General features: G+C 41.2%; 1 protein-coding gene across 1 annotated transcript; it reads right to left on the bottom strand.

Moving 5' to 3' along the window:
- Positions 1-600: 600 nt before the first annotated feature.
- c6.2 (complement component 6, duplicate 2) lies at positions 601-11,423 on the bottom strand. The gene is made up of 18 exons (XM_085463154.1): positions 11,270-11,423; positions 10,751-10,922; positions 10,223-10,379; positions 9,375-9,519; positions 9,155-9,296; positions 8,482-8,620; positions 6,789-6,986; positions 6,233-6,476; positions 5,441-5,563; positions 5,167-5,333; positions 4,855-5,080; positions 4,019-4,187; positions 3,732-3,843; positions 3,509-3,641; positions 3,074-3,268; positions 2,030-2,117; positions 1,620-1,864; positions 601-1,535 (listed from the first exon to the last, which is right to left on the bottom strand). The coding sequence occupies exons 2-18, from the start codon at positions 10,894-10,896 to the stop codon at positions 1,357-1,359; spliced, it is 2,808 nt and encodes a 935-aa protein (XP_085319280.1). The 5' UTR covers positions 10,897-10,922; positions 11,270-11,423; the 3' UTR covers positions 601-1,356.
- Between the last annotated feature and the right edge of the window lie 457 nt (positions 11,424-11,880).

Here is an 11,880-nt window from a genome sequence, read left to right as displayed (position 1 = left end):
CCCACTGTACACACAAATGTTTTAATCTAATTGCTTGTTTTAGTTACATACGGAAAGTTAATAAAACGTTTTTGTTACTGTATCATACAATCTAAGGACTTATTTTTGCTGTTGGTGGAGCCATTACACATAATTCTGACCCAGCCATCCAAATGTCTCAGCAGAAATCAAGACTCATAAGATCAGGCTGTGTTTTTTCTTTTATTGTCTAATTTTGGTGGAACTGTAGCCTCAGTTTCCTGTTCTTACCTGACAGGAGTGGTACCTGGTGTGGTCTTCTGCTGCTCATTCAAGGCTGGACATGTTGTGCATGCAGACATCGTCTTGTGCATACATTCGTTGCAGTGAACAGTTATTTGAGTTATTGTTACTACCGCTCAGTTCAAAATAGTCTGGCCATTCTCCTCTGATCTCTGACATCATCAAGTCATTTTTTAAATTTATTTAACTATTTTCTATTTTTTTATTATTCTCTATAAATCCTTGCATGTCACTTAATTCGGCATCTTTACTGATTTTGAGAGTTATTCTGATACCTCAGCATGTCAAACTGCCAAAGTGCACGGAGTTGCTGCCATTTGATATAGTCACATTAATTTGCAGTGTAAAAAAGGCAAGGGATGAGAAAGTAGTGCAGGAGAAAATGAAAACAAAGTTACAATTTTATGTTTTTATTTTTGCACGTGAAGCACATTTAGCAAGGATAAAAATACCTGGAATTAGATTTGACTGACAGACTGCTGCTGCTTTCTTCCTCCTTCACACATAAGTCAGATTTTTTTAAACTGCTTCATTCATTATAGAGTATCACTAAAGTGAGGCTATTGATATTCATAGGCTAATGAGAGGCATGCAACTCAGAGGCCATTACAGCGACTCAGAACAAAGTAAAGGTGAGCTCAGCGAAGCTCGCCGTGGTTTTTCACTCTAACCTGCAATTCAGCCTAGTCTATTGCTCCCCTTTGGGAGAGGTTGTTAACTTTCCCCCAAATTTTGTGCTCACAGGCATGTTCACTCAATGTGTAAACTGAAGAAGCAGATATTTTTCAACCAGGAAGTTATGATGATGCAAGTCTTAAAAGCACCTCTTAACCTCATAAACATTTCCTGGAAATGGAGTTTCATTTTTTACTTTTACCAGATATAAAAGTTGTAACTGTGTGATATTTCTTTCTTTTTTGAAAATCATTTTTTATGTCAAAGTTCACACCATGTTGTTGTTTATTATGTCTTTAAATTGATGTTTGTGGTGCTCAACGAGGTCTAAAACTATATGTGCTGAATGCAGTTTTAAACACAACATTCAGTGTTAGGTGCTGCTGAGTATAATGCAGCAGAAAAGCTTTAAAAGCGTCATCACGACTCACATTGGCCTTCATTGAGAATTTCAAACTCGTACTTTGAGCATTTAAGCGCGGCCATAGAGCAAAGGTCCATGCTGCGAGTCCTCTGGAGCCGGGTCAGCTTTATGCAGAACGTGTGCTGTTTCACTCTGGGGCACTCCCGAGCAGCTCTGCACTCACATTTCTTAAACACTGCGGGACAGACGTGAGTTAACATTAGGTCAGTTATTTGTGCTTCATACTGTTAGGCTAAAGGTTTTGTGAGGTGAAACTCACCAGAGCAGATCTCCCACTCATAGCAAGTGTCAAGTTCACAAGGCTCCTGAACAGAGCTCTTAGAGGACATGTTGGCCCTAAACATGGCCCACTCCAATTTGTCCAAAGTGCCCGCGTCGCACGCAGCTTTGCTGACGAAGAACAGCGGGTCACCGTGGCAACGACCAGCTTGGAAGGAGCAGAGCGACATTGACACTGTGACGCCGAGGTCTATGTTCAGGATGCAGAGATTCTCCGGCTGTGAACTACACACACACACACACACACACACACACACACACACACACACACACACACAGGGCTGTCAATCACATTTCAAACATTCAAAGAGGATTGTTGTAAAAGTAAAAGTGCATACATTATATGGAAAAATCCATTCAAATGTGACCAGTTCATTCGTAAATACTTACAGGCAGCTCTCCCGTGGGACACAGACACAGCGAGAGTTTCGCAGTACCTGTCCTGGACCACACTGAACATCAGGAACAAATGGTTCCTCTACACACAGCACATACAGAAACAGCATAAACTAAGTATTGTCCACAGAAACTATGTCAGCAGGTTAATGGATATGATCATTTATAGCAGATTAAACTACTCAGAAGTAAAAACAAAAAAGATCAAGGTGTAAAAATTTTGATGTAAATATGCCAAATTTTTAACAAAACTGCTCATTTACACATGTGGTTCTCATTTGAAATCTGAGATAAAAAGTTTTGAGAACAGGTCCACAAAAATCCAAAATCTTTAAATTTAGCCAATTTGTTGTTCACGGTTCTCCTCTGGGAAACGACCAGATGTCCACCAGCGCTGCGGCGGTTTGTAGATAATTGCCTGGAATTCCTTCAATGTTTTCAACGAGCCTCCATACATCGATAAATAAAGGATAGCTAAATAAAATTCACTTTGCCAAAAACTCATTACAACTTCTACCTTGTGTTTGGCATGTTCTTTCTGGCTCAAAATGTCTTGATATAATTCATGAGAGATATGTTTGACAATCAGATTTTGACAAATACCGAAAATCAGTTTTTGGCTCAATCTTCTGACCATTTGGGAATGTCCTGCCAAAGTTTCCAATCTATCTGACTGGGTGGCTTTGGAAAATGTAAAAACTGCAAAAGAGGTTTTTCACTGTGGGTGCACAAAACTGAGCAGCTGATCTTGAATGGAACCTCTGCCAAACTTCAAATCAGATACGATTTTTTACTTTTAAAGGCCGCTTACTGGAACTTGTTTTGTTTTTTAATGAAATCTTGTCAAATAGCTAAAGCTTCAGAACTGTGTATGTCATTTTATTCATTAAAACCATCACCACCTGCTCTCACTGACCGGTGAGTATCTCCAACCAATCAGAGGTTTATCTAATGAATAATACACATGAATGAAAAGTGCAGGTCAGAAATCAGAATTTGACCAGTAGGGTCCCCGTTTTCTCCAGCAGTGTAGTGTACCATTAGTGCAGCGCAGTTCAGCAGGTATTGGGGGCTCCCAGGTGAGACTGTCACCACACTTGTAGAAACCTCGCGGCAGCGGCTGCAGTCCCGCCTCATTGCAGTTCAAACGCACCACTTCACCCACTCTGTACTCGTCTTTGCTGGGAGACAGACTTGTGTCATCAGGGATGTCAGGGGGAAGGCAAATCTTCCCTAAAGGTTACAGGATCACATAGACGTCAGGCGCAGCTAATCTTTGGTAAATGATAAATGGCCTGTATTTGTATAGCGCTGTACTAGTCCCTAATTACCCCAAAGCGCTTTACACATCCATTCACACACACATTCACACACACAATCCTTAAGCAGTTTGTCATTTTTTTGTGCGTTAAGGACTATTGTAGCAAACCACTAAGATAACTGTGGACTGGTTTAATGGGAAAACAGACTTACTGATGCATCTCCCACTTATTTGACTCCAGCTTCCATCAGGAAGGCAGTTGATGTACTGAAAACCGTCGAGATCAAACCCAGTGACACACTCAAACTCCTCGTCCTCACCAAAGGTATAATACTGCTTCGCTTTCTGTCACAAAATAATGTAATGCAGATATGAGCGTCTATATAAAGCACATGTCATAATCTGACGCATTTCAGCTTGTGTGTCTGGTTTTACGCGGAGGAAGCTGTTCTCAGGGCTCTTTGGCCGCAGACATCCCTGCACACCAGGTGGCAGCTCGTCCCTCCAGCCTATCGTGAAGTCGTCATCATTGTCACAGGTCTCCTGTCTGAACGAGAGACACAAATCAGATCGTCCAGTAATTCTGAATAGTCAAAATAAACAATCAGCTGTTGTACAGGAGCAGCAGTGTATCCTTATGTCCATGTGTCAGGGTAAAAGCAGCGAAGATATAAGGTTGACAGAACTTTTCCTTATACTGAAATATAAAATAAAAACAGTACTTTGTGAAGATGGAGATGTGACAGGCCTCCTCCTGTCTGTCTGGGCCACTGCAGGGCTGTCCTCCTTTGAGAGGGGCGGGGTTATTGCACCGCCTCGTCCGATGTCTCTTCATGGAGGCTCCACAGCTGCTCCACGACCCCCAGCAGCTCCACAAACCATCCACCGCCTCTGTGGATGTAGCAAAGCAGATAATGTTTCCAGTGTGAATGTTAGTAAAACCTGATTAGAATCTGTGTTTCATCTTAACTGTGTTTGCTTCAAGGTTTTGAGACTCGCTAGCAGTTCCTGAAGTATTATTCAAAGTTCAAAATAAGAAGTTGATCCTAAGAAAATGAGGGGCATATTAGAATAGATATTCTAGATTTAATCAAATAAAAAAAATGTGACTGACTAGCAGAACTCGGTCTACAAATAAAAACCAGAAACAACAAAAAATCCTCATTTTCAGCTCCGTCACTGATCAGGATCTTTTCATGTTGGACTGCCGGTCAAACAGTGCTTTTCTAGTCTCACTGACCTCTCGAAGCGCTTTAGCCTACAAGCTTCATTTCGCCATACATCAGGACAGAGCCAGACTGCAACGGACAATCAAGTCTGCAGATCTTCCCAAATTGTTTAAACTGCTGCCTTTAGGCAAACGCTACAGAGCACTGTTTATCAAGACCAGCCGCCACAGAGGCAGTTCCTTCCCCCAGGCTTTCACTTTAATGAACACTGTGAAATAACCCACTGTTATATCAATGCTATTTCACTAAGGACACTTTAAATTCAAAGTATTTCCACATCACACAGCAACAGTGTTTTTATAACTAGACCTGGTGAGCACCAGATATACCTGAAGTGTAATCAGGAGCCCGTATTTCACAGTTGGCTCCATAGGTGCCAGTCTGGCAAACGCACTTGCACTCTGTGCCGGACAGAACAGGCCTGGCGTTGTTGGGACAGGGAGCGCACTTGCAGGGATCAAACTCCTGCATGTACTGCTGCAGGGCCTTCCTCAGGTGCCTCCTCTTTGTGGAAGCGCAAGGAATTCCATGAACCAGATCTATGAGAGGAAGCAGCTGGACACGCCGACTCAGATGTAAGTGCAAGATTTTTTGTAGATGGTTATTTCTGTGATGCTTGAGGAAAGAATACTACAGTTAACCTTGTAATCGACGACAGCAGGGTTTTCGAGGACAGACTTTGCCCAGTTCTTGAAGGATATTTTATCCGGAGTGGCGCCCTGCCTCTCCCAGGCCAGAGCTGCTGCCTCTCTAGCTCGACCTCCTTTCACCATGGAGAAAGACCTCTCCGATGCCTGAACATATGAGCCTGGACAAAAGAAATGTGCAGGGAAAGAGTGAAGAAGATAACACGGTAGAAACTAAATCAATGCTCTCTATTGAGGCAGTGAGGCAGAAATATAGTATTATTGTTACCTTCATATTTCTGAGTCATCCGGTTGTTAGAGCATCGGTTTTCACGCCTGTGTTCTGTGTAGAGGATGATAGTCCAGGTGGTCTCTCGGCCCAGGCAGTCTATCGCGCTCTCCTCAGTTACACCTACAGAGAGAAAAAGAGCAAGAAATGCAGAAATGCAGGAAATCAAAACAAGCTGTTGTGTGTTTTATGTTGTAGACAACAACGTGTTGTTTCTGAGGAGTGAACAGGTCAAAGCGTATTTCTCCCATTCCCCTATATGTTGAGAATATAAAGAAAAAGGTCAGGATGAAAGCGAGGTAAAACTGGAGGAATGGTTACTCAGCCTCGTTTAACCAGATGTACAAAAAAAAATTAGACTTGCTCGAAAATATTTGTGGTGTTCTCTGGCAAATGCCAGTCAAGAGGCACGGTGCTGGGCTGTGAGCACAGGAGCCACCGAAGGATGTTTCTGACAGACTGGTCAGAAAAATTCACAAATAACCACGTGGAAGTCATTGTGTCAAACTCTGGCTGTGTGACATGTCATGTCTCATTGTTGCTCCTCTAGTGCACTTGCTGTTAATTTCATTTGCACTGAAGCCGGTGAAATGCCCTCACAGTGCTTTATGCTTTCTAATTGGACAGATCTGATATCCCTGAAGCTTAACTGACTTTGTGTTGTACTGTGGTATTTGAGTGTTTCCTTCATTTTTTTTCTTTCCAGTTTTTAGTGTTTAATTAATTTTTCAGTTTACTGTATGTGCCCAGTGCTGCATTTTCCATTTTTTCCACCAGGCTGTGCTGTTGTACCTGAACTCTTGAGCTCCTCTCTGCTGTACTGGTACAGCAGATCATAGTGGCCTCCCAATGTCCCTGAGCTGTAGTAGTGTGTCCCGAAGCGCTGAAAGATTTCCCTGTAGAGTGCGTAGTTGTAGTCGAGAGGAAGGGCGTGGAGGAACTGTAAGAAGGGCTGTGACAGGACGAGGTCCCCCGGGTCCCGAATCTTGAATGTTGACACAGGAAGGACTTGGTTCACTCTGATAAACTTGGAGTCCTACAGAAGAACATCCAAGAAATAAATAAGAAGATCATAAGGGGAAAAATACAGATAAAAAAGAAATATGTGTTCCTGCACACATGTTGACCTATTTATCTTTGTGGGGACTGTGTTTCAGATCCTACTAATGCGGTCATTTTTTATACAATGTAAACATCGTGTCTTTTCTTTTCTTTCCTTTTCTTTTCTTTCTCCTTCTAACATTACATCTATGATTAGAAAATGAGGGAAAGCATAATGTGAATCTGGGTTTCTCAAAACTACATCATGTCAAACTTGTGAGTGCATCCCACAGTTTTCTGGACTCACCTTCTTCTTTGAAGCTTCAAAAGCTTCACTTTTAGAATCGGAGTGCGACTTAGACGATGCACTGAAGAAAAAGATCGGGAAGAAAAACAAGCCTTGAGATTGCGTGCTGCTGCCAGGCGTCGTTTGGGAGGTCTTCAAATCAATGGACTCGGCGTGCAGCGGCTGAGGCTCAGTGTTGAAGTCCTCTGGCTCTCCAACCTAAACAACCACAACTACATCTGTTACCTGGGACTTTTCAAACCCTGCCATATAAAACAGGCGGTGCACCGGTTCAACTCTTGGGTAACATAGCAGGGCGTTCAATGCACCATCCTTTCCATTTAAAACACATTTTGTTGGGCTGAGCACAGCAGTGGTTTGATTGAATGTTTCACACAGTGTTTAAACAAAAAGTGCTTTTTAATAAGTACCAATAAAAAATACTGTACATCATTTCTAATGTCCACATGTAATAAAGAGGCGTTTCGTTATTTGTCTAGAATAATTTAGATTTTTATTTTAGAGATTAGCAGATGCCTTTTCGGGGAAATTTGCATTTTAGTTAGCACTCTGCACTTTAGGAAACCATTCGCACATCAAGAAACATACGTACACATTAGAGATCTTAAATATATACTTATAAATATATTTATTGAACATTTTAATGATTTGTGTGATTCTGCACTCGAGTGGCTACTTGGCGTACGGTGGACAGATACTGTAAGTTAAAGAGACAGTACTTGTCACAAATGTAGTTGATTATTATGTAGTTTAGAAAAGTGTGGGTAATGCATTTGCGCAATTATTATGAATATAGATCTTAGTGTAAGTGGATTTGTGGTGTAGCGATCACGCGCCTGTTCTCTCTTTTGCCTTCTACAATGTGTTTGAGCAAATGTGTCCCCGGGGGTTTGAACACTATTTAAAGGTTCTGGTAGAGCTCAAGTGGGAAGTTTGGTTGGAGAGTCGCTTGGGGGTTTCATTTGGGATTTCTAGGGTTATTCGGTTTTAACACAAATGTACTTATTATGGATACTTTTGTTTGAAAGCTTTAATTATAAATGTGCACAAATGGTTGTGTGGCTTATCTGCCTTTTTGGAATGTGGAAAAACCCCTGAAGGTTTTGAGAAAAGTGTGGCTCATCAGCAGCACGTTATAAAGGGCTACCAATTACCTAGACAGGGCTGCTGGTATACATCACTAATGCTCCACAGAACTGCCGGGTTAAGCTTAGTAAAGTCAAGCTTTGATCAATAAAAATAAAAGAACAGGCTCCATTAACTCGTGTGTCTGCTGCAGTGATTGTAGCCTTGCTGCTCAATGGTCGTTCGTCACATCATGACATTGTGCTGCACAAGCAGTTTATATAAACGTATGTCAAGCAGTGTTGTGTACAACTCAATGTGAGCTTCCTTAGGTGCTAACAAGTGTGGAAGTTGCTGGGAACACTTCAGCTTTTCCACTTTTTAAAGATTACATTGAAAATACTGTTAATGTCTTAAGGTGGCTGCTCGATGCACCTGGCAGTGCATGTGTTAGCTTGATCAGGCTGCTGCTGGTTTGCATTATGTGCCAGTTGGGTAGGATTTGACTCTATTGCAACCACTTTAGTGACACAAGTAAAATGACTTTGTAAAGACTGTCACTGCTGATTATTTACCTGGAAGTGACAACAGCTCCATATGAATGCAAGACTCCAATACCAAGACCTACCTTGATCTTCAAAGTTTTAAAGTTGTAAGGAACTCGGTGGTAGAGTAATGTGCTTGGAGGCCTCTCAATGACGCAGGTTCCTCCCATGAACATGTTGTCCAGCACTGCTCCCCTCGGTTCCTGGGCGAGAACATCAAACCTTCACGAACACAAATCGGGGGAAAGTCAAATCTCATTCGCTTGTAAGAAAAAAGTCCATTTTAAAGTCTAAAAGTACATCCACAGGCCGATGTCATTATTGGCTTATATTGAAATTTCTGAATAAATAAACTGGAATAAAGTGTAATAAAAAGTACTGAAAGCATTTTCTGCATTTTTATGTCAGAGTTTTGTGTTTATAAATGTTTTTATGATATTCACTATTATCGTGAAGATTTAAACATTTAATTTTCAAGGATTTTTTTATCTGTGATATTTTTAAAATATTATGCTTCTATATTTATGCACAAACCAAAAATTTCAAGTCGTCAGATGCTTTGTTTTCCTATTTGAATTGCTTTCAAAGCTTGATATCAGCCTCAAACAAAACAAAACGGTGATTATCTGTTTACAAGTAGAAATATGACTGGACCACTGAGGAGGAGGAACATAATATATGAACACAGGAGGGAGGAATGCAAGAGGACTGACATGAGTCAGGATCTCAGCTGTGACCTTTTGACCTTTAGCTTACCCGTTCCCCACCAGGTCAGACCCTGGAGCCACTCTCTTCTCTACAGGACACACAACAGTGAACTCGCCACAGTCCCTCTCATCGGAGTTATCCCCGCAGTCGTTCTGTCTGTTGCACGTCAGTGTCGAGTTAATGCAGCGCCCTGCAGGAAGAATGTGAAGCTATTTCTTTTACTGTGAAGCAATTATGTAGATATCATTTATGTTAATATACCACTAACCGTTATCACACTTGAAGTTGTCCCTGCAGTTGACAGACTCTATCCTGCACTCTGTGGATGGATAGCATTGCCTCTCCTCTGTCAGCTCGGGGCTGCAGTCGGATCCACCGAACTGAGCCGGCCTCTCGACAGACCGGGTCCGAAACTGTGCCAGTGACATGAGAATGAGGCCGGTGATCATTCTGGTTATATTATATTAGATTTTAAGTTTCCTCCATTATAAACTAATTTGTTCCTCCAATCTCAAATCAGCACTTTATAAAAATATCACACTATTAAACAATATCAAGGTCTTAGTAAGGCATTGGCAAGTGCTCATTTCATCATTTATATAGCATTACTCCTCCTTAGTATGCCATTACAAATAGAGGTATATTTTTATGACAATGATCATGATTATTACAAGCAGTGATGTAGCAGCAGTGATAGCTCTACATACTGTAACAGTAACAGATGGATAAATATTATATTTGATATTATATGGAGTCACCCTTTAGCCAGTAACCAACTATTTGGTTACCTAAAGCCCTCAGTATGACCCAAATGCTGATCAAATCTATTTTATATATATTCAACTCTTTTTATGTTTATTATTTGGTAAAAATGTTCATCTATGTTACTCAATCTTATGTAGACCTAATATTTTCTTAGATGAAAGGCTTTTTCTTAAAGATAAAACCCTTTATTTGTATTTTTCAGAGCTTTCAAAAACACCGTCTTATTTTGGTCGTTCATTTTTTTTGTCCATTTAATCCAAGGACAATAATGTGGCCGTTTAGAAATGTGTGGAGAAAATGTAGAGTTAAGATGAGAGTCACTGTTTTACACCGTGACTGCGAGTTCCTTGCCTGTTTCTTGGCACAGGGCGAGCAGTCGGACCACGGCCCAAAATCAGTGAGCAGGCAGTTGATTGGACAGGCGTGCTGGTTGCAAGCTCTGCTGTCGTATTGCTGACATAACTGAAAGCAGCTGCTCTTCCAGAAATATTCATCATGCCGAAACTGCCTGTCAAAAAAGCATGAAATCCTTTTACATGCAGCATCTGCTGGCATCATGTGCATTTCTCTACAGCAGTTGAAAATGGGAGAGGAAAGGGATTCATTTTTGATTTACAGTGTTGCACAATTACTTTGGCTTTAACAGCAAACAAAAGAAAAAGCAAAACTTCTGAAAGAAATCCTAAAAAGGACACTTCTGCATGCCATTTTATCTGTTTTGATTAAATAGGCATTACATGTGCACTCTGTAGAGTGTCCCACCTGTTTGTGATATCTATGCTGCATCTCACCTGTGTTTCTTCTCAGCATCATACACTTTTCTCACCTATCGCTTGCGTCTATATTGGTTTCACCGTCTGTGCTCTGTGTGTGTCTCACCTCGCTCTGTTCTGTGTGCCATGGTTGCAGGTGCTGGAGCAGGCAGACCAGGAGCTCCAGGAGTATCGGTCGCAGAAACAGCCCAGACCGGTTGATAGGCAGCTGAGGAGCAGCAGCAGGGCCAAGCTGCTGGAGGGAGCCATCATGGGAACTCAAAGTGGTTTCACCTCCACTGAAGATGATGTAATTCCCAGCTCATTATTGAAAGTCCCCAATCTCCTTTTATTCATTCAGGTAAATATCATAAGTGGTGTTTTGCAATTGGACAAAATTCCTTTTTAATGCAAGCGAGAAGCTTTTTTCTTGTAGGAAAATGCATGCTTTATCATATTTAACACACAGTGGACACATTATATGAATATAACATAAGACTAAAGTAAGTGAAAACTATAAAGAAATAAAAGAACAAAGCAACCAGGTGTGAACTGGTGAATTGCAAGCTTTCAGCAAAATGTATTTTCCCTTTAAAAAAAAAAAAAAATGCATTTCTTTAAAAACATGAAAAAAAATCAAACTCACCAGTGATGTCCTGTTCAGCAAGTGTAATTCTGTACTTAACCTGTTTGGCTGAATGTTAACGTTAAGTGTAAGTGGAGTAAATGCTCTCTGCACTGCAGGCAGAGCTGAATGTGACTCTGAGGGTCCTGAAAGCAGGAATAATAATAATCATAAACCTCCCACTGTTATTTCTCTTGGAAACCTGCTTGATATTTGGACTTACTTTGACCAATCAGAGCCCAAAAACTTTAAACTACCAAAAAAAAAAAAACCCCCCACAACAATCAGTGCACATAAAGTCCTCCTTGTTACGGGAAGTAAAAAGCTCTGGAGTTTCCCAGCTGCTCAGACATAAACCAGATGTTCAGTGCTTGACACTCGACAGATATAGATAGCGAAGGGGGGAGTACGCTTATTGTCTTCCCACACTTTCTTTAGTTGTCCAAGTGTTTTCACAATCTGGCACCAAACATAGTTCTCGTGCAACACTATAAGAGAAACTAAAATGCAACAACAGAACTTTATACAGTGGGGCAAAAAAGTATTTAGTCAGCCACCGATTGTGCAAGTTCCCCCACTTAAAATGATGACAGAGGTCAGTAATGTGCACCAGAGGTACACTTCAACTGTGA

Source organism: Copadichromis virginalis, linkage group LG7, assembly GCF_057382275.1.
Source record: "Copadichromis virginalis isolate Kocher_CV1m ecotype Utaka linkage group LG7, C_Virginalis_male_GT1.1, whole genome shotgun sequence".
Classification (NCBI taxonomy): domain Eukaryota; kingdom Metazoa; phylum Chordata; class Actinopteri; order Cichliformes; family Cichlidae; genus Copadichromis; species Copadichromis virginalis.
The sequence above is the reverse complement of the archived record's forward strand: the minus strand, read 5'-3'. Positions and strand labels throughout refer to the sequence as shown.